The sequence below is a fragment of the Meles meles genome, chromosome 4, assembly GCF_922984935.1.
Source record: "Meles meles chromosome 4, mMelMel3.1 paternal haplotype, whole genome shotgun sequence".
NCBI lineage: Eukaryota > Metazoa > Chordata > Mammalia > Carnivora > Mustelidae > Meles > Meles meles.
In genome coordinates this window covers 3,672,313-3,694,001 of record NC_060069.1, presented here as the reverse complement: position 1 = coordinate 3,694,001, position 21,689 = coordinate 3,672,313, and the positions used below count along the sequence as shown (strand labels likewise).

Here is a 21,689-nt window from a genome sequence, read left to right as displayed (position 1 = left end):
AGCAGAAGTGACCAAAATGTAAACTGGCATCCCGTAATGCATATATTTGTTTGGTGACTTAAGATTTGGCTGAATTGGGGTGCCTGGGTGGCTCAGTTCATTAGGTGTCTGACTCTTGATTTCAACTCAGGTCATGATCTTAGGGTCCTGAGATTGAGAGCCCAGAGTTGGGCTCCAGGCTGGGCTGGAGCCTCCTTAAGATTCTCTCCCTCCCTCCCCTGCCCCCAACTTACACCCTCTCTCAAAAATAAAATGAAATAAAATAAAACAAAACAAAAAATATTTGGCTGACTAAAGTAAGGGATGGGCTGGAAGACTGTCAGAAGGAAAAGGGTAAAAAGATACTCCAAAACTAAAGGCAGAAATATGAGAAGATGGAGCAGCCAGAGAGGAGTCCAGTGGGTGGCTGATAGACATTTGTGGAGCTTCTGAGGAAGCAGAAAGGGGTAATATTAACCACCCAGGACTTAGTACCTAGGGGGAACTTGGCCATCGAGAATAACTGCTGAAAGCATTTTCTTGAGCAGGACAAGGGGCGTAGGGAAGAGAGATTTGAACCAGAGGATCTGAGTGAAATGTCTTAAAACAGAAATGAAAGTTGCAGAGAGTTTAATTTTGACCTAGAACTCAGAGGAGTACCACCCTCTAGCAGAGAAGTAGGCTTTAAGGATATAAAAGTATGAGGCAGGTACCCCTGTAATACCTGAGTTAGCAGTAATAGTATCACTACCAATTATCCAATTGTTCCTAAGCATAAGCTCTTTTCTTGCAAAATCTCACATAACCCTTCATTAATCTGATTAAAATGTATCACATCTAGTTAGAACTTGCAGCCGCAGAATAATTTAATTCCATTCAATTATGTAACCAAAGATAGACTAATGACAGGAGTGTTGGTAATAACAGGACTGTTTACCTGTAAATGACCAGCTCTGTATAATGAATAGCCAAAGATTCCTTCTCATTATATTCCAAACAGTTAATGTAGCATGTAGTTCTCCAAGGACAGTGCCCAGAAATAAAAAGTTACCATTTCTTGGACTGCACATAGACCCTCCAGTTTAATCTTCACAGCAATACAGCAAAATGTGTATTAGCTTTGTTTTTATAAAAGTGGAAACTGAGGCTGAGATAGGGAGACGAAGTAAGGTGCCCAATTTCCCATGGATGGAAGATGGCAGAAGCGGGAAATGAACATGAGGCCGTAAACCTTCCAAGTCTGTATCTCTTGCCCTGCCCGTGCTCAGGCCATGCTTCTGCATTCCAGCTAGAAGAGGCTGCCTTTAGAATTGAAGAGAGTGCTCTGCACTTGTACACCAGCCCCTTGACCCATTTATCATCACAAATGCACAGTTAGGAGTGCCGAATGTAAGGAATGGATGACTTGTGTATCATTCCCTTTCCCCCACCCTGGAGACAGTGGGGGTGGGGGAAAGGGCAGTCAAAGAGCAGGGTAGAGAAGAGGCAAAGACCACGACCCTGGTCCCATAGTGACGTCATGGTCAAGTAATGTTTTCTTTGTTTTTTTTTTTTTTGAGATTTATGTATTTATTTGAGAAAGAGGGCAAAAGGAGAGGCAGAGGGAGGAGAGAAAGAATCCCAAGCAGACTCCCCACTGAACACATAGCCTGATATGGCCATCCCACCACCCCAAGATCATGTCCTGAGCCAAAATCAAGAGTCGAAGGCTCAACCAACTGAGCCACCCCGAGTAATGTTTTTTCTAATGGTTTTGCAAACATTTGGATTGAGTATGGGCTGTGGTAGGGCCCTGTGATAGAGGCAAGTGAGTTGAGATTAAGAGCACAGCTTGACCAGGTACATCTCCTGACCTTGCTTTCCCCATCTGTGAAATGCCTCACAATAAAGTATCTGTATGAAAGTGTTCTGCGAACCATTTACAAGATCTGGCTCTTGGTGTCAATAAATCATTACTGCCCTGTCTACAACACCCACAACAGTTAGGACACTTGATCTTCCTGGGCTTTTTCCTTCTCCAAAATCAAGCATCTTTTATGAATTTTTATGCAAAGTAAAGATTATTTAGGGACCTTCTTTTTTATTATTAAGATTATTTGGACCTTCCATTCCAACTATGTTCTGGGCACATCATTGGTTTCCAGCCCCTTTGCAGGCACTGAGGGTCTTTTTTTTCTTTTTTCATACAACTGGCTGCATTTGCCCCTTTCTATTGCAATGCGAAAAAACAACAGCCACTGGAAAGCTAGGGAGTTTCCCATTCACCTATGGATCGTATTTACACACACAGGAATGGGGGTGTTTCACAAAATCACACTTAACCCAGAAAACAATTCCACAAAATCTAAAGCAAAAATCCACAAAGGAAAAAAATATGAAACTGCTTTTCAGCATCCTTTCTAAATGAGCCACCTGGTTTATCTCTTCTTACTATCGGCTCACTGTTTCACATGAAGTCCAGCATTCGTAATCCTATGAAACCAGTCGTGCTCCAATGTCTGGTGGAAGAAACTGGCCCCAAGAGGGAAAGTGGTTATGAGTTAGTTATACACTTGAAATTCAATCTGGGGGAGCCTCTTGGTTTTGCTCAAGATGCTTTCTCTTTCTTCCCAAAAGAAACATATTTTAGCCCAAACAAACCTTTTTCAATATATGGACAAACATCTAAATGTGTGCACACTCTTGTGTGTCTGAAGGAGATCCCACAGAGAACTGAGCACACATCTACAAAGCCGGAGAGAATCTGTGCCTTCGGCGTGAAATGAGGCTGCCTGCCCCAGGCACACCCAGGAATCAGAATGCCTCCCCAGCTTGTGATTGCCAAAGTTGTTGCTTGGAGAGCAGGGGCAGCCACACAAAAAGTATCATGCTCCAGCACGGGCTAGTCAGTGGTGGGCACCATTTCTTAGTGGGGACGCATGTGGCCAGAGTCACATAGTTGGACCCCACCTGAGAGATGAAAAGGAAGGGCAATGAAGGCAGATGCCACCCCCTCAGCCTCACCCCTTACCTGCCCCCTCCCTCATTGCCAGTCAGATCTTGAGCCCATTTTTCCTGATCTTCCCCCCACCCACGCCCCATCTTGGTCCAGGACTTATTCTTCTTCTCGTCTCAAATCTTCTTCCCCTCTGGCCCCTCATATTCCCTCATGCGTGACTTTCTCAAATCCTCAACCTTATTTTATCAGCACGTGACAGGATTCAGGTTTATGCCGTTGGTACCAGCCAAAGCCATGTGGGACTGAAGAGAGAGAACTTCTTTTCTCTTCTCTTCTTTTCTGATATTTGCTGAGCCTGGCTTAGTTCTGTGCTGGTGTCAAGTAGCATCTGGTGCTCACAACATCTCTTTGCAAGAGATAGCTCTGTCCCACTCCAGGGCTGAGGAAACTCGGCTTCAGTGAGGTTAAAATATCTGCCTAACAACACCTACCTGGCTTCACATTGTTCTGTAGAATTTCATGAGATACAAAGGACTTCCATATTGGTTCCCTGAGATCTCAGGAGAATCTAGGCCCCTCTGCCTTATTCCGAAGGACCTTTTCTCTGAGGTCTGGTTTCAGACTTCCCTCCTCTGGGCTCCCCTCCTTTGGGCTCCTCCATCAGCCCTCCCTGCCTCCAGTCTGAAGCCACTTTGTGCCTGAGGTGTGGGTCCTCTCTAACTGCCACTAACAAATGCCCCAGGTCACACCTTCGTCTCATAAGCCCCACTCCTCAACACCCCAGCTAGCTCAGGGATGTCAGCCACTGGGGACTCTTTCCTCTCAACTCGTCACTCTGAGCACCTCCTCCTGAGCCCTGTGGAGGGCTCCTTGAAATTTTGTGTTATTGAACAATTAAATGAAAATCTCTAGGGGTGGAGGCAAACATTAACATTTCTTTAAAATTTCCCCCAGGAGATGCTAAGGCACAACCAGGTTTGAGAACCACACCCAAAGGCACCCTGCCTGTCAGTCCATAGCTGGTTTGGGGGAATTAGATATTTTGCAACTGGGAGGGAACCCTGAGTTCCCATTTTTTCTGTTTGCTTCTGTCAGCCCTGAATCCTGCCCACCCTTCAAGCCTGATAATGCCTCATTGTTCATTGGAAAGAATACTGTAGTCACACCTTTGGTGCAGGGAATCAGTCTACAGAGCCGTTGACTCACCTGTTATCAGATGATAAGACTATAAGCCTCTTGCTTGGAATAGCAAATAAGAGACTGAGCGGCTAAAAGAGAAACCTACCTCCTTTGGGAGCAGTTTCTCTGGTTACCTATGTATGAAGAATTAGAACTCCAGATGGTAGAATCTTCCAACTGGAAAGGAAGTTGAGGTCACCCCCATGCATGTCCATGGTCATTACTAAGCTTAGGGGGTTTCTAGCAATGAGTGGTGGAGAACGTTTCCTCCCACTTTCTGGAACCTGCCCCCATCACAGCTCCCACTCTCAGAAGAACCCCTCAAGGAATCTCCAAAGCAAGATAGACTTTGGTTCATCCATCCAGGTCCAGGGTTGGGACTTGGACATTCGTCTCACAAGATATAAAACGTAAAACATAAAACAATGTTGTGTCTTTTCCAACCACAGAAAGGGGTAGGAATAAGCTAGAAACAGCGTCTAAGAAATAAAAAAGTGCTCAGGGTGAAGGTGGACTCCTAGTTCAAAGCAGGTGCCATTGTTCATCCAAAATCCAGAGATCAAGAGAGCAGGAAAGAAACGAGGCCTTGTCATGCAAATGTGACTCCACCGAGGCAAAAGCACCTCTGAGAGCCTGAGGCACTGGCTGACCAGGACAGGCTGTCCAGGGCTCCTGTACTCAATGGCTCCCGGGGCACAAGCCCACCGTGCTTTCTCCTCCCACTTGCCAGTCTCACCGCCCTTCTAATCCAGCAATGTCAGGAAGATCCTGTGCCTCAGCCACAGCCACCTGGTGTTATGTTTTCTGGAACAAAGATTACAACTACTCAGTCAAAAGAGTCCATGACTCCATCCTCACCAAAAGTCCAGCAGAAATGTAGAATGAGGAAGGGGCATCCTTTATCTTCCTCATTAGTATTGTTTATTTGGTTTTTATTTGTTTGGTTGGTTGATTGATTGGGTTTTTGCTGTTTTAACCAGATGCCCTGCTAGGTGGTTCTCAAAAGGGAACTATTCTCTGAATAGCTTAAGGCTTAAAATATCAGAATGAGAGCAGTGTTTAAAATCTCCAACCGGATTTTGGGTGGATTTGAAGCTCATGAGAGGCCCATGGGGACAAGATGAAGGGAAAGTCAACTCCCTTCTCTTCCCATATGTCCAGTTTTCTGGTAATAACATACATATTAGTAGAGCCTGAAGGATATTTTCTCAAGTCTGGGGCTGCTGTCTGAATGTTCTCTCCATAGTTGTCCTGAACCAGGCTTGTAGTGTAATTGTGTGTTAAAGAGAACTAGAACCATATCATGAGCAACTGTGAGAAAGTGGGTCTGTTATTACGTAGCAAGGTACTCCCAAAGTGAAAAGAAACTTGAGGTTTGGGATTTCCATTAAAAATATGACCTTCCCAAGACATACACTGCTTTAAGGCAGTGATTATTTTTTGTGAAACTTTATACCTCCTATGGCATCTGACAAAGGGTTTTGTAGAGAATCTGAGCTTTAAAATATTCGATGAATGAATGGCTGAATTCATTGATGAGTTGTATGATTATGTGACATATGGCTATGAGTATATACCAACATATGCTGGATGCAAACACAAAAATGTAAATGAATACACAAGTAGTTGACACATGCTTGTATTTGTTAATAAGGGAATGAACAGGCTGTTTGTTCCCAGTCTCCCACAGGGCCAGCCAAGCCCTTGAGCAAAGTTTCAGAGAACATAGGTGACACTCTAGAGCCCTTCTGTATTAAGAGTGGATCCAAGGGCCACTCTAAAGGCTCTCCTGAGCTCTCTTTGCCCTACCAGGGTTACCGCAGCTCTGGCATGAGAACTCAGCTGTAATCTCAAGATGCCAGTGTTAATCAGTTCAGTTCTCCCAGGAAAGAATGGTCAGATCCCACAGGATTGACCCACACTATAAACCAATACATTTACCCTGCTAATATAGTTGCCAGTGGGACCAAGACTGATGATGGCTGCACATAGAATTCTCTTCTCAGCAGAGAAGCAAAGTTAAAATCAGACGTTTATTCAGGGAGTAGAGGATAAGAATCAAGTGGAGTAGAACTAGAATGGCAGGATACCATCATCTCCATACGAGGAGACAACTGGTGAGAAGGTTGCCTGGGCTTCCATTCCTCAGACAATGCAGAAGGCTCTTGAATGACTTCCGCGTGATCTACCTCTCCTTTTTCAACAGACTTCATCGATTGCCAATTCTTCCATCTGAGCAGCTGCTTTGTGATAAGCACCTCAGAGTGAGTGAGCTGGCAGGTCCAGTGATAATGGCCATATTTCAGACAGAAATCTTCCTGAAGAGATTAGAGAGAAACTGTTCCCAGGAAATTCCTTGTCTTGAGAGTCACATTTAGAAATAATCTCCTGGGACAGGTTATTCCCTGAGATGATTTTTAGAGACTATTTCCTTATACATTCTTAGCCTCCACTGGAGGGGATGATATTTCACGGCTGAGTCTCCATGTTTGGAGGATACATTCTCTTAGGTGCTTACAGACCGCCTGACCTTGATGGAAGCCTGCTTTTCCAGGATTAGGTACCTCAAAGTGATGTACTGTGATGGAGAAAGTAACCATTTTGGAAAAGTTCTGGGTTTGACCCCCAGGTCTTGCTTGTTCCTTGGTATGTGTCCTTGAAGATCTCTAACCTCTGAGTCTGTTTCTTCAACTATAAAATGGAGGTAATCATATCACCCACATTGCACGGTTTGTTTTGTATTGTTTTGTTTTTTACTGTGGATTAACTTTTTTAATGTCTGAAAGCCACTGATAGTTTTCAATCAAAAAGTAGCAACTGGCTATGATAACTAGGGTAGGACAGAGCTTTGCTTCCCACAATTCTCCAGTTCTACTCTATCAGAAATACCCATGCTCAGGGCCTTTCCCTCTGGAGAACACCAGGGACTCATCTGTCTTTCTTTTGTAAACTGCATTATGCTCATAATGGGCACGTTTAATGACTGTTCCCACTTTGGCATAAGATCCATGAGTGCGGAGGTCCTGCTGACCTATTCATTAAGGTCATCCCTGTGCCTAGTCATAGGGGCTCAGAAAAAAACTGTTGGGATGAGTCACTGCACATTAAGGACACACTAGAAACCACTGCGGATATATCTGGAAGGGAGGTCACTCCTGGAAGGTACCAGCAGGACCTACAGTTTCCATTGCTTCCTGAGAAGGGAACTGATGATAAACTGGTTGTGTTGAAAGGCCTGTGATTGAGACAGCAGGATTTTCATATAAACCCCAAACCTATGACTAATCCTGACTGTAGTAGTCCCTTTGCAAAGAGACAAAAACATGGTGCCCTTGGTATATCACCTAGAAAACTTGCTCATCGCGTGCTATAAATGAATATTGGGTTTTCCTAAAGTGGACACAACAATACGAAGCTTTGAGCCCATATGAAGAGTCTAGAGGAGAAAAAGTTGGGGTTAGAAGTCAAAGCCACACAGTTTTATTGTAAGTTCTATCAATAATTTTTCATGTCACCTTGGTCAAGCCATTTCCTCTAAGTAGACCACAGATTATCAAGCTTTAAAATGAGGAAATGGGGAGGAGTCAAGATGGCAGAGAAGTAGCAGGCTGAGACGACATCGGGTAGCAGGAGATCAGCTCGATAGCTTATCTAAACATTGCAAACACCTACAAATCCAACGGGAGATGGAAGAGAAGAAGAACAGCAATTCTAGAAACAGAAAATCAACCCCTTTCTGAAAGGTAGGACTGGCGGAGAAGTGAATCTAAAACGACGGGAAGATAGACCGCGGGGGGAGGGGCCGGCTCCTGACAAGCGGTGGAGCAACGGAGCACAAAATCAGGACTTTTAAAAGTCTGTTCCACTGAGGGACATTGCTCCAGAGGCTGAACCGGGGTGAAGCCCACGCGGGGCCAGCGTGGCCCCAGGTCCCGCAGGGTCACAGAAGGATCGGGGGTGTCGGAGTGTCGCAGAGCTTGTAGGTGTTAGAACGGAGAAGCCGGCTACAGAGACAGAGCTGAGGACTGAACTCTCAGCTCGGGGTTACCTTGAACTGGTCGTGGGCTGGGTGAGCTCGGAGCGCGGCTAGAGGCTAGGGATATGGGAGTGATTGGGTGCTGTACTCTGGGGGCACTGAGGAGTGGAGCCCCGGGCTCTCGGCTCCTCTGGGCTGGAGACTAGTAGGCCGCCATTTTCATTCCCGTCCTCCGGAACTCTACGGAAAGCGTTCAGGGAACAGAAGCTCCCAAAAGCGGACCCGAGCAAATTACTTAGTCCGGCCCCCGGTAAGGGCGGTGCAATTCTGCCTCGGGCAAAGACACTTGAGATTCACTACAACAGGCCCCTCCCCCAGAAGATCAACAAAATATCCAGCCAGGATGAAGTTCATCTATCAAGGAGAGCAGGTTCAATACCTAGGAAAGCAGCGGAATTCCAGAGGAGGAGAAAGCAAAGCACGGAACTCATGGCTTTCTACCCATGATTCTTTAGTCTTGCGGTTAATTCGATTTTTTTTTCAATTTTTTTTCTTTCTTTTTTCTTCTTCTGCTAAATTTTTTAAAACTTTTACCCTTTTCTTTTTTAACGTTTTTTGACTAGTTTATCTAAAATATTTTTTTCTTTCTTTTTTATATTTTTTTTATTTCTTTTAATTTTTTACTTTTTTTCTTTTTTTTTTTTTCTGAACCTCTTTTTATTCCCTTTCTCCCCCCCACAATTTGGGGTCTGTTCTGATTTGGTTACAGCGCATGTTTCTGGGGTCTTTGCCACCCTTTTAGTATTTTATTTGATCCTTCATATCCTCTTATCTGGACAAAATTACAAGGCGGAAAAATCACCACAAACAAAAGAACAAAAGGCAGTACTGAAAGCTAGGGACCTAATCAACACAGACATTGGTAATATGTCAGATCAAGAGTTCAGAATGACGATTCTGAACGTTCTAGCCAGGCTCGAAAAAGGCATGAAAGATATTAGAGAAACCCTCTCTGGAGATATAAAAGTCCTTTCTGGAGAAATTAAAGAACTAAAATCTAACCAAGTTGAAATCAAAAAAGCTATTAATGAGGTGCAATGAAAAATGGCGGCTCTCACTGCTAGGATAAATGAGGCAGAAGAAAGAATTAGTGAAATAGAAGACCAAATGACAGAGTATAAAGAAGCCGAGCACAAGAGGGACAAACAGCTACTGGACCATGAGGGGAGAATTCGAGAGATAAGTGACACCATAAGACGAAACAACATTAGAATAATTGGGATTCCAGAAGAAGAAGAAACAGAGAGGGGAGCAGAAGGTCTATTGGAGAAAATTATTGGAGAGAATTTCCCTAATATGGCAAAGGGAACAAGCATCAAAATCCAGGAGATGCAGAGAACCCCCCTCAAAGTCAACAAGAATAGGTCCACACCCCGTCACCTAATAGGAAAATTTACAAGTCTTAGTGACAAAGAGAAAATCCTGAAAGCAGCCCGGGAAAAGAAGTCTATAACATACAATGGTAAAAATATTACATTAGCAGCAGGCTTATCCACAGAGACCTGGCAGGCCAGAAAGAGCTGGCATGATATATTCAGAGCACTCAACGAGAAAAACATGCAGCCAAGAATACTCTATCCAGCTAAGCTATCATTGAAAATAGAAGGAGAGAGAAAAAGCTTCCAGGACAAACAAAAACTGAAAGAATTTGCAAACACCAAACCAGCTCTACAGTAAATATTGAAAGGGGTCCTCTAAGCAAAGAGAGAGCCTGAAAGTAGTAGATCAGAAAGGTACAGAGACAATATACAGTAACACTCACCTTACAGGCTAATAATGGCACTAAATTCATATCTCTCAATAGTTACCCTGAATGTTAATGGGCTAAATGCCCCAATCAAAAGACACAGGGTATCAGAATGGATAAAAAAAACAAAACCCATCTATATGTTGCCTACAAGAAACTCATTTTAGACACGAAGCCACCTCCAGATTTAAAGTGAGGGGGTGGAAAACAATTTACCATGCTAATGGGCATCAGAAGAAAGCTGGGGTGGCAATCCTTATATCAGATCAATTAGATTTTAAGCCAAAGACTATAATAAGAGATGAGGAAGGACACTATATCCTACTCAAAGGGTCTGTCCAACAAGAAGATCTAACAATTTTCAATATCTATGCCCCTAACGTGGGAGCAGCCAACTATATCAACCAATTAATAACAAAATCAAAGAAACACATCAATAATAGTACAATAATAGTAAGGGACTTGAACACTCCCCTCACTGAAATGGACAGATCATCCAAGCAAAAGATCAACAAGGAAATAAAGGCCTTAAATGACACACTGGACCAGATGGACATCACAGATATATTCAGAACATTTCATCCCAAAGCAACAGATTACACATTCTTCTCTAGTGCACATGGAACCTTCTCCAGAATAGATCACATCCTGGGTCACAAATCAGGTCTCAACCGGTATCAAAAGATTAGGATCATTCCTTGCATATTTTCAGACCACAATGCTCTGAAGCTAGAACTCAATCACAAGAGGAAAACTGGAAAGAACCCAAATACATGGAGACTAAACAGCATCCTTCTAAAGAATGAATGGGTCAACCAGGAAATTAAAGAAGAATTGAAAAAATTCATGGAAACAAATGATAATGAAAACACAATGGTTCAAAATCTGTGGGACACAGCAAAGGCAGTCCTGAGAGGAAAATATATAGCAGTACAAGCTTTCTCAAGAAACAAGAAAGGTCTCAAGTACACAACCTAACCCTACACCTAAAGGAGCTGGAGAAAGAACAAGAAAGAAACCCTAAACCCAGCAGGAGAAGAGAAATCATGAAGCTCAGAGCAGAAATCAATGAAATAGAAACCAATAAAAACAATAGAAAAAATCAATGAAACTGGGAGCTGGTTCTTTGAAAGAATCAATAAGATTGATAAACCCCTGGCCAGACTCATCAAAAAGAAAAGAGAAAGGACCCGAATAAATAAAATCATGAATGAAAGAGGAGAGATCACAACTAACACCAAAGAAATACAGACAATTATAAGAACATACTATGAGCAACTCTACGCCAACAAATTGGACAATCTGGAAGAAATGGATGCATTCCTAGAGACATAAACCACCACAACTGAACCAGGAAGAAATAGAAAACCTGAACAGGCCCATAACCAGTAAGGAGATTGAGTCATCAAAAATCTCCAAACAAACAAAAGCCCAGGGCCAGACAGCTTCCCAGGGGAATTCTACCAAACATTTAAAGAAGAACTAATTCCTATTCTCCTGAAACTGTTCCAAAAAATAGAAATGGAAGGAAAACTTCCAAACTCATTCTATGAGGCCAGCATCACCTTGATCCCAAAACCAGACAAGGATCCCACCAAAAAAGGGAACTACAGACCAATATCCTTGATGAACACAGACGCAAAAATTCTCACCAAAATACTAGCCAATAGGATTCAACAGTACATTAAAAGGATTATTCACCACGATCAAGTGGGATTTATTCCAGGGCTGCAGGGTTGGTTCAACATCCGCAAATCAATCAATGTGATAGAACACATTAATAAAAGAAAGAACAAGAACCATATGATACTCTCAGTAGATGCTGAAAAAGCATTTGACAAAGTACAGCATCCCTTCCTGATCAAAACTCTTCAAAGTGTGGGGATAGAGGGCACATACCTCAATATTATCAAAGCCATCTATGAAAAACCCACCGCAAATATCATTCTCAATGGAGAAAAACTGAAAGCTTTTCTGTTAAGGTCAGGAACACAGCAGGGATGTCCACTATCACCACTGCTATTCAACATAGTACTAGAAGTCCTAGCCTCAGCAATCAGACAATGAAAAGAAATTAAAGGCATCCAAATCGGCAAAGAAGAAGTCAAACTCTCACTCTTCGCAGATGATATGATACTATATGTGGAAAACCCAAAAGACTCCACTCCAAAATTGCTAGAACTTGTACAGGAATTCAGTAAAGTGTCAGGATATAAAATCAATGCACAGAAATCAGTTACATTTCTGTACACCAACAACAAGACAGAAGAAAAAGAAATTAAGGAGTCCATCCCATTTACAATTGCACCCAAAACTATAAGATACCTAGGAATAAACCTAACCAAAGAGGCTAAGAATCTATATGCAGAAAACTATAAAGTACTCATAGTCTCTTATGGTTCGCCTCCCCTCCCCAATGTCCATAGCCCCCTCCCCCTCTCCCAATCCCACCTCTGAAAAACAACCTGAGGGTTTTGAAGGGTCAGGGGTGGGAGGTTGGGGGAACAGGTGGTGGGTAATAGGGAGGGCATGTTTTGCATGGAGCACTGGGTGTTGTGCAAAAACAATGAATACTGTTATGCTGAAAAAAATAAATAAAATGGGGAAAAAAATACTATAAAGTACTCATGAAAGAAATTGAGGAAGACACAAAGAAATGGAAAAATGTTCCATGCTCCTGGATTGGAAGAATAAATATTGTGAAAATGTCTATGCTACCTAAAGCAATCTACACATTTAATGCAATCCCTATCAAAATACCATCCATTTTTTTCAAAGAAATGGAACAAATAATCCTCAAATTTATATGGAACCAGAAAAGACCTCAAATAGCCAAAGGAATATTGAAAAAGAAAGCCAAAGTTGGTGGCATCACAATTCTGGACTTCAAGCTCTATTACAAAGCCGTCATTATCAAGACAGCATGGTACTGGCACAAAAACAGACACGTAGATCAATGGAACAGAATAGAGAGTCCAGAAATAGACCCTCAACTCTATGGTCAACTAATCTTCGACAAAGCAGGAAAGAATGTCCAATGGAAAAAAGACAGCCTCTTCAATAAATGGTGCTGGGAAAATTGGACAGCCACATGCAGAAAAATGAAATTGGACCACTTCCTGACACCACACATGAAAATAGACTCAAAATGGATGAAGGACCTCAATGTGAGAAAGCAATCCATCAAAATCCTTGACAAGAGCACAGGCAGCAACCTCTTTGACCTCAGCCGCAGCAACATCTTCCTAGGAACATCGGCAAAGGCAAGGGAAGCAAGGGCAAAAATGAACTACTGGGATTTCATCAAGATCAAAAGCTTTTGCACAGCAAAGTAAACAGTTAACAAAACCAAAAGACAACTGACAGAATGGGAGAAGATATTTGCAAACGACATATCAGATAAAGGGCTAATGTCCAAAATTTATAAGGAACTTAGCAAACTCAACACCCAAAGAACAAACAATCCAATCAAGAAATGGGCAGAGGGGGCGCCTGGGTGGCTCAGTGGTTTAAGCTGCTGCCTTCAGCTCAGGTCATGATCTCAGGGTCCTAGGATCGAGTCCCGCATCAGGCTCTCTGCTTGGCAGGGAGCCTGCTTCCTCCTCTCTCTCTCTCTCTCTCTGCCTGCCTCTCTCCCTCTCTCTGCCTGCCTCTCTCCCTACTTGTGATCTCTATCTGTCAAATAAATAAATAAAATCTTTAAAAAAAAAAAAAGAAATGGGCAGAGGACATGAACAGACATTTCTGCAAAGAAGACATCCAGATGGCCAACAGACACATGAAAAAGTGCTCCACATCACTCGGCATCAGGGAAATACAAATTAAAACCACAATGAGATATCACCTCCCACCAGTCAGAATGGCTAAAATTAACAAGTCAGAAAATGACAGATGCTGGCGAGGATGCGGAGAAAGGGGAACCCTCCTACACTGTCAGTGGGAATGCAAGCTGGTGCAACTACTCTGGAAAACAGCATGGAGGTTCCTCAAAATGTTGAAAATAGAACTACCCTATGACCCAGCAATCGCACTACTGGGTATTTACCCTAAAGATACAGACGAAGTGATCCGAAGGGGCACGTGTACCCGAATGTTTATAGCAGCAATGTCTACAATAGCCAAACTATGGAAAGACCTAGATGTCCATCAACAGATGAATGGATAAAGAAGAAGTGGTATATATACACAATGGAATACTATGCAGCCATCAAAAGAAATGAAATCTTGCCATTTGCGACAACATGGATGGAACTAGAGGGTATCATGCTTAGTGAAATAAGTCAATCGGAGAAAGACAACTATCATATGATCTCCCTGATATGAGGACATGGAGATGCAACATGGGGGGTTAGGGGGATAGGAGAAGAATAAATGAAACAAGATGGGATTGGGAGGGAGACAAACCATAAGTGACTCTTAATTTCACAAAACAAACTGGGGGTTACTGGGGGGAGGTGGGGTTGGGAGAGGGGAAAGGGGTTATGGACACTGGGGAGGGTATGTGCTATCGTGAGTGCTGTGAAGTGTGTAAACCTGGCTATTCACAGACCTGTACCCCTAGGGATAAAAATACATCATATGTTTATTAAAAGGAGGAAATGGAATAGCTCAATTCCACTGGCTGTCCCAGCTCCACAATGTCCTCATTCTACAGACAACCATGGGCAGGTCCTTCAACAATCAGAGGATTGTACATGTGGTTTTGCATCTCTCACAACTCCACGTCCCCTGGCAATGGCAAGGGTCACAGTTTATGGATTTGCTACTTCTTGGGAATTTGGTGCTGCTGGATTGTGGTTGCCTTGTTTTACTGAGCCAAAGCCTAGTCAATCGTGTGGAGGTGGTCTTATCTGCAGTTCGTGTCTTGTTCCTCCTTCTGAAGCTATGCTGCAAGCAGTGCGAGCCCTGATGATCGTGGGCATTGTCCTGGGTGCCATCAGCCTCCTAGTGTCCATCTTTGCCCTGAAGTGCATCCGCATTGGCAGCATGGAGGACTCCGCCAAAGCCAACATGACACTGACCTCTGGGATCATGTTCATCATCTCAGGTAAACAAAGAGCTGAAGTTCCCTCTCTGAAATGGGCTTCTGGGAATGTCAAAGCAAAATCATTCTGGCAGAGGAAACACGACTTCTCTCTACTGAGCATGGCTGGACCATGGATCAGAGCTTTACACACTGGGGTTCAAGATCTGAGATTAGGGCCCAGTTATGCTGTACAGAATTGTCATGAGTGTTAAGGTTCCCCCTTAACTGCCACCCCACTTTATTAGAAGAGATTATTAGTCCTCGGGTAGTCATGTGACTCAGTCCCTAAAGGCATTATTTTGGTAAGACTCTAGAAAAAGGATTTTAAGGGAAGAGCACTTAACATCATGAAAGGGCCCAATATTTTGAAACCCAAAATATTTGTATTATTAATCCCTTGTCCTAAGATGCCTGGAAAAATCTCTTTCTGCACACATACAAATCCTTCCACAATTAGCAAGATAAAAGAGTCTAAGCACATAACACAATGTCTAGCACATAGTGGGAATTTAAGAATCAAGGCTTGGATTAGCCATTCTGTTACAGGAATGGAATATTCTCCAGCCTGCTCATCTAAACTCATTTAAGCACACATTGCCTCAGAAACATTGTGATCCCTTTAAAGCTGACTCTGGAGCTTTCTCATTCTTGGCCCACAGGTCTCTGTGCAATCGTTGGAGTGTCTGTATTTGCCAACATGCTGGTTACTAACTTCTGGATGTCTACAGCTAACATGTACACCGGCATGGGTGGGATGGTGCAGACCGTTCAGACCAGGTAACCTCCTAATCTAGTCTTAGTATTCTGTGGTGAGTACGGTTGTAAAAATCCTATTAAACACATATGCCTAATGTGACTGTCAGTGCCTGAAATAGCAAAAATTTATCAGAGGCAACCATGCCATATCGTAAATCAACAGTGATCTGTAAATTCATAAACTTCATTTCAGTGAAATATCCTTGGTGCTATGACTTGAGGCTGAACTGACATTTGCATTGAAATACAACGACAGTTCACAGTATTTATCTAACACGCTTACACAGGCCCCATTGTGGTGGCAATGAAACAGGCACTATTAGCCCAGGCATGTAAATGAGCCTCAACCTGCATCTCCAGCCCACGACAGGAACCTGGCTAGGGACAGGTGAAAGCTTGAAAGAACTGAGCAGAGTGCGGTACAGGTGTGAAGAGTAATGCTATGTTTCTTCCTTGTACCGCTGCGTCTTCATTTCATTCACACATGTATTCATTCGACAAATGTATGGAGCACCTGTGTGGGCCAGGAACTGTTCTGAGTGCTGGGGATAAGACAAGGTCCCCATCCTCATGGGGGTTGTGGTCTAGCCGAGGGAGATGAACCCCCATGATAATTTGGTGTCTAAAAGAGGGTAGAACTTCTAAATGATGGAAGAGCAATTCTAAAACCCATATTCATTTAACCACTTCAAAGAGATGTATTTCAAAGCAAGAAGCAGCAGCAAATTCCTAAAGAAGAAAGATCTTGTTCTGAGAGAGTCATGCAAATATTATATCTAAGTGACCTGTCATCTCTGGAGTGGATACACTTGGTATTCCTCCAGCCACACCATTGTGGGATACAAAGAGAGGATGAGGTTGGGATGAATCCATTAATCTCTGACTCCCTGGAACTCCAGTCCCCATCCTTGCTCTGCTTTGTTTCAAGAGAGGACGAAATGATGCCCATAAGCTCTTCCCATCCTCCTATATGATTTTTCCATCATCTCTTGGTTACAAGAACAAATTAGAAGTATGCTGACCAACTCATTTTGGTTTTCCGGGAACTTTGCCAATTTAAGTGCTGAAAGTCTGGGCAACTCTTCCTTCGTGGGCAAATCAGGATGGTTGGTCAGCCTACTTAGAAGAGCCCACCTTATATGGAGTATCTGGGTGCCTGGGGTCACTGTTCCTGCCTAGAGGGGTCACCCACCCAACTGGCACCTGGGACTAATGCCTCCATCATCCTCCCACACCATCTCCCTAATACCTGCCCCATCCCTTCTGCAGCCAACTTATATCCTGAGATCGAGACTATAGTATTCTGAGAGTCCCTCTGGATGCTTTTCTCCATGGATGGGCAGCAGTTTTTCCCTTTCTTCTGTCTTCTTATCCTGTCTACCCAGAAATCACACAGGACAGTACAGCTTCCAAGAAAGGCCTTGGCAGTCAGTTGAAGGGACTGTCTGGTACCCCATTGGGCTTTCTGGTATCCCTTCCTCTGCTATTGCTGCATTGAATGTACCTGAGCTACAAATTGCCTGCTTCATGCTATACACAGCTTGCGAGGTACACATTGCATTTCATAACCTGCATTAATCACCAACGTTTAAAAAGTAGAAGTGTGTTGTAGATTGGGTTACTCAGAAACAGATCCTGAGAAACAGATTACAAGGCTCCCTGTGCAAGCAATTTATTAAGGAAGGGGAGACTGGGTAGGACAGAGGGACCCAGGATAGGGAAGGGGGTAATTGCAATGGGGGACTCAACCCAATCCTGGTGAGCTGTGAAGAAGACAACCTCTGAGTTGCCTTGATTTCTAATTGTCACACTTCAGCACTAGTCAGCCTCTGTGCTTGTGGGTAAAATGGCTCCAGGGACTGTACCAAAGCTAGAGCTCCAGGGGGAAACATGGGGGCTAGCAAGCAAAGGCAAAGACCACAGGAGCTGAAGAAATGGTTAAAGGAACATAGGGGACCTGGGTGGAGCACCATTAGTGCTCTCTACAAGGATATTTCACAACACACACACACACACACACACTCACACAAAATGTTTTCCCAGCTTCTTGCAAAAAAAAAAAAAAATCAGATCTGACAGTACTGTGCCCTCATCCTCTATGACAATAATCTCTATAGCTAAGAGACAGATGCCCTCTTAGCAAGGACTCACCCTCTCCAGTTTATCAAATGTCCCGGCTCTGAGGTCATTTATCACTGGGCTTGTGGGGTTTTTTTCCCCATATGAGAGAGTTAAGAAAGTGAAATATTTTCTTATACCCAACCCACTTCATTCATTTAAATTCCACAGCCATCCCAGTTAAGTATTTAAGTTTGCTGACCTTGACCAAGAGGTCTAAGTTAAAGAAGGGGACCTCATTCTCCCTACACAGAAGATAGAATTAGCTTCATGACTAACAATGAGGGCTTTGGAGGCAGAGGGATCTGCATTTGAATCCCAGCAATTCCTTCCTGGGTCTTTGAAAAAGTTGCTTAGCCTCTCTGAGCCTCTGTCTCTTCATCTATAAAATGGGAATGATAAATCCTGCCAAATGGGACTGATGGAAGAATTAAATAAAATTGTGATAAAAGAGTCCATCACAGTCTCAGCAAGGGCTCAATAACTGGAGCGATTTTTGTCATCATCAACATTGTGCAGTCATTCAACGTCTATAGGGATATCAAAGACAGGGTTTCTGTCAGGACAGACGGACCAGGACTGCCCCCAGGAGATTCACCCAGGGGCTGAGGAGTCGTCCTAGGAAGAGGTCAAGAGGGTTATCAAGGATAGGATTTCTGTCAGGGCAGAGGGACCAGGACTGCCCCCAGGAGATTCACCCAGGGGCTGAAGAGGAGTCCTAGGAAGAGGTCAGCTGTTAAACCCCTAGCTACAATGGGGAGGACCAAGGAGGTAGGATGGGGTTCTGCATTCCAAGACAACAGCACTCAAACCAAATGCCTGTCTTTTCCTAGTCCAAAGGAAATAAAAATAGCCTACAAATAAATGTTCTCCCAGAACTTTTTCAAGCCCTGAGCTAAAGTTTACCAGCTTGGCCCTTTGCATTACACTTGGTCATCCGGCTTATATTGCTTACTTTGATCCTGCTAAAATGTGTATACTTTTTAAGCACATCTAAAGTATCTTATTTTCTTAGGTTGCAGAGGTCTGCACACATTTCTGTCTTCCAAGTACTGGTATAATGTTCTTATTTTGTGATACCAGTGTGATACCACTGTGTACCAGTGATTCACAGTGTTCTACAAACATCCCCATGATCCTTAGTGAGCCCAAGGGGAAAACCTCCACGGGCAGGCATCCACCATGCTGAGCTCTCCGTTCCTGTGAGATTCTTGGAGATGAAGGGAAAGTTACCAGCTAACACTGAAATACCCACTGACTTCCTAACAGCTTTTGGTCACAGTCTCCATTACCCACAAAAGTCCATTTGGAATGAGAATTATTTTATTTTCAGGACACCTTGTTCTCAGACAATCCTGCTCAGAGGTAACGAGTCCCATGGAGGCATCCCTCCTAGGGGAAGTATACCAGCTTTGGAGTCAGATGACACAGGTTAAAGTTTCAGTGTGGGCAATAGAACAGAAGCACTGGGAAAGTAGAATCTGTGTTCCCTATGTCCCAGTGCCAGGGCAGTGTCGGGCACATAGTAGGAGCTCAATAAATACGTGTTGAACAGATGCATAAACAATGAATGGAAGAATGAATGGTCCCTTCACATTAGTTCTTTCTGAAGATAATGCCCCTACTTGCGTGGACAGTTTCCAGGGTACTTGAATTAGGTAAGATGAAAGCTTATTGGCCCACAGGAAGAACTCAAGGGGCCAAAATACCTTCAGAAATAATAACTTCAGACTGATTCCACGTCTCTCAAATTCCTCTTGCCAAACCTTTAAGACACTCCCTAATGCCAATCCGGAGGGAGGTGGATTTCCAGAGATGTTTCTCTGAGATTAGAGACTTATAATTAATTCCATGCCTGAGTGATGTTAGGAGCCAGAGAATCCCACTGCCATTTTGCTGACTAGCTTCCATCCCAGTTCTGCTCTCTAGGGCACCTCATTCAGTTGGCCAAGACCCAAAGGAGTGTGTGTTCAGTGGCATGGGCGAGGATGGGTGTGGAAGCCACGAGAACTGACAAGAGACGATGGGTGTGGCCAAGTACAGTGGGTGGAGTCTGGAGGGTTGAGTCACCCACATTCATTGCTTCATTTTCCCCCTCAGGTACACCTTTGGTTCCGCTCTGTTCGTGGGTTGGGTCGCTGGAGGCCTCACACTAATTGGGGGTGTGATGATGTGCATTGCCTGCCGGGGCCTGGCACCTGAGGAAACCAAGTGAGTCTCCCCATCCCAGTGCAATCAAACATTTAATCCAAGTCCATTTTAAAGTATAATTTGGAGCCAGAATGATCAGTCTAGGTTTATGGAAGAACTTATTAACTAAAGGATCCTGAACCCTCTCTTTTATGGGGAACCTAAAGAACGGAATAGGAACACTTCAGCTGAGTAGATTTAGGAATGATCCTGTTTGAGAGAAAAAAAACATCCCCCTAGGTTCCCTCTGACTTCAGGATTCGGCGGTTCTCAGCTGAAAGCAGTTCCGCCCACCGGGGGATATTCGGCAACAGCCAAGACCCCTGATTGTTGCAGCAGCTTTGCAATGGGGCAGGGGTGATGCTGGGATCAAGTGCGGGGGCGGGGGGTGCTGCTAAACTTCCTGCGATACACAGCAGAGGCCTTCATGACAGAGTCCTCTGTTCCAAAACGCCAAAGTTTAGCTGCAGAGAAACCCCACTGTACCCCCAACATGGACCTGGAGCTGGGAGACCTGGATCCCAGGCCAGATTCACTGCTAACTAGTCCTGTGCCTTCTCCCTCCGTTAGCTCCTCCACAAACTGAGCAGATGAGAGGAGAGTGGCCGTGTGTGTGCCTTCCAGCTTACAAATTCTGTGATTTTTTCCTGGCATAACCATGTTCCCCCAGACATTATTTCTGATTCAGCTTCATTTTAATTAATTAACAGAGGGAACTCACTAGTCATTAATTACCAGCTCTAATACAAAACAAGAAATTCTGCTCCGGTACAGAGGCAGAAAAACCAGTGTCTCAGAGCCTAGGGTGACCAACCATCTGAGTTTGCCCAGGACTAAGGGTTTCCTGAGATGCTGGACTTTCAGTGCTAAAACCAAGATATCCCAGGGTAAATGGAGTGGGTTATCCTCTTACCAAATACATCTGTGGTCATGGAATGTTTCTTTTTTTTCTTTCAGCTACAAAGCTGTGTCTTATCATGCCTCAGGCCACAACGTCGCCTATAAGCCCGGAGGCTTCAAGGCCAGCACTGGCTTTGGGCCCAATAGCAAAAACAAGAAGATATACGATGGGGGTGCCCGCACAGAGGACGAGGTACAGTCTCATCCTTCCAAGTACGACTACGTGTAGCGCTCCAAGACACCTCGGCGTGGGCAAAAGAACCCCCCAGTTAGAACGCACTTGAAAAACAAGGAAATTTTACCTTGATTCCTGATTGCTTTTGACTCACAGTTGAAAGTTAGAAAAACCTTGATTTCACCCATGAAGTGGCCAGATGGTCTGGGCCACATGTCTCTATGTCTCTAATGTTCTATCACAAAAACAGCTGAGTTATCAGATATGAATTAGAGGCTACTGTTCATGGTTTCCAATCCCCTATTTCTTTTTTTTTTTTAATTTAACCTTTCTAATCTGATGATAGAATGTGGTTTGAATTCCTATCAGACAATAGCCTATCGATGATCTATTCCCCAACTCGTCCCCCAGAACAGTTCTGCAAGGAAAAAAAGGAGAGTCCATCAAAAGACATCATTTCCTACTATTTGATTTTAACCTCCCCCCGCCAACTTGGCTACTAATAAACACTGATTGAAGAGGTGATAGGGAAAGATATTTGTAATGTCTCCAGCTCATTCTCTGAGTTTTCTTCCACTGTGATCTTGACATTACCTGGACCAAAGCAATTTCAGTTTAAGGAAAGCTTTCTGCTTTTGTTGGCAA

At 43.7% G+C, this 21,689-nt stretch overlaps 1 protein-coding gene across 2 annotated transcripts in view; it reads left to right on the top strand.

Moving 5' to 3' along the window:
* The window catches only part of CLDN18 (claudin 18), a 33,197-nt gene extending 12,099 nt beyond the window's left edge, over positions 1-21,098 (top strand). For both annotated transcript variants that reach the window (XM_046003886.1, XM_046003885.1), the window contains exons 2-5: positions 14,762-14,926; positions 15,565-15,682; positions 19,880-19,990; positions 20,927-21,098. In XM_046003886.1, coding sequence (XP_045859842.1) covers positions 14,762-14,926; positions 15,565-15,682; positions 19,880-19,990; positions 20,927-21,098 — 566 coding nt within the window. The remainder of the gene's footprint in view (positions 1-14,761; positions 14,927-15,564; positions 15,683-19,879; positions 19,991-20,926) is intronic.
* Positions 21,099-21,689: the final 591 nt, after the last annotated feature.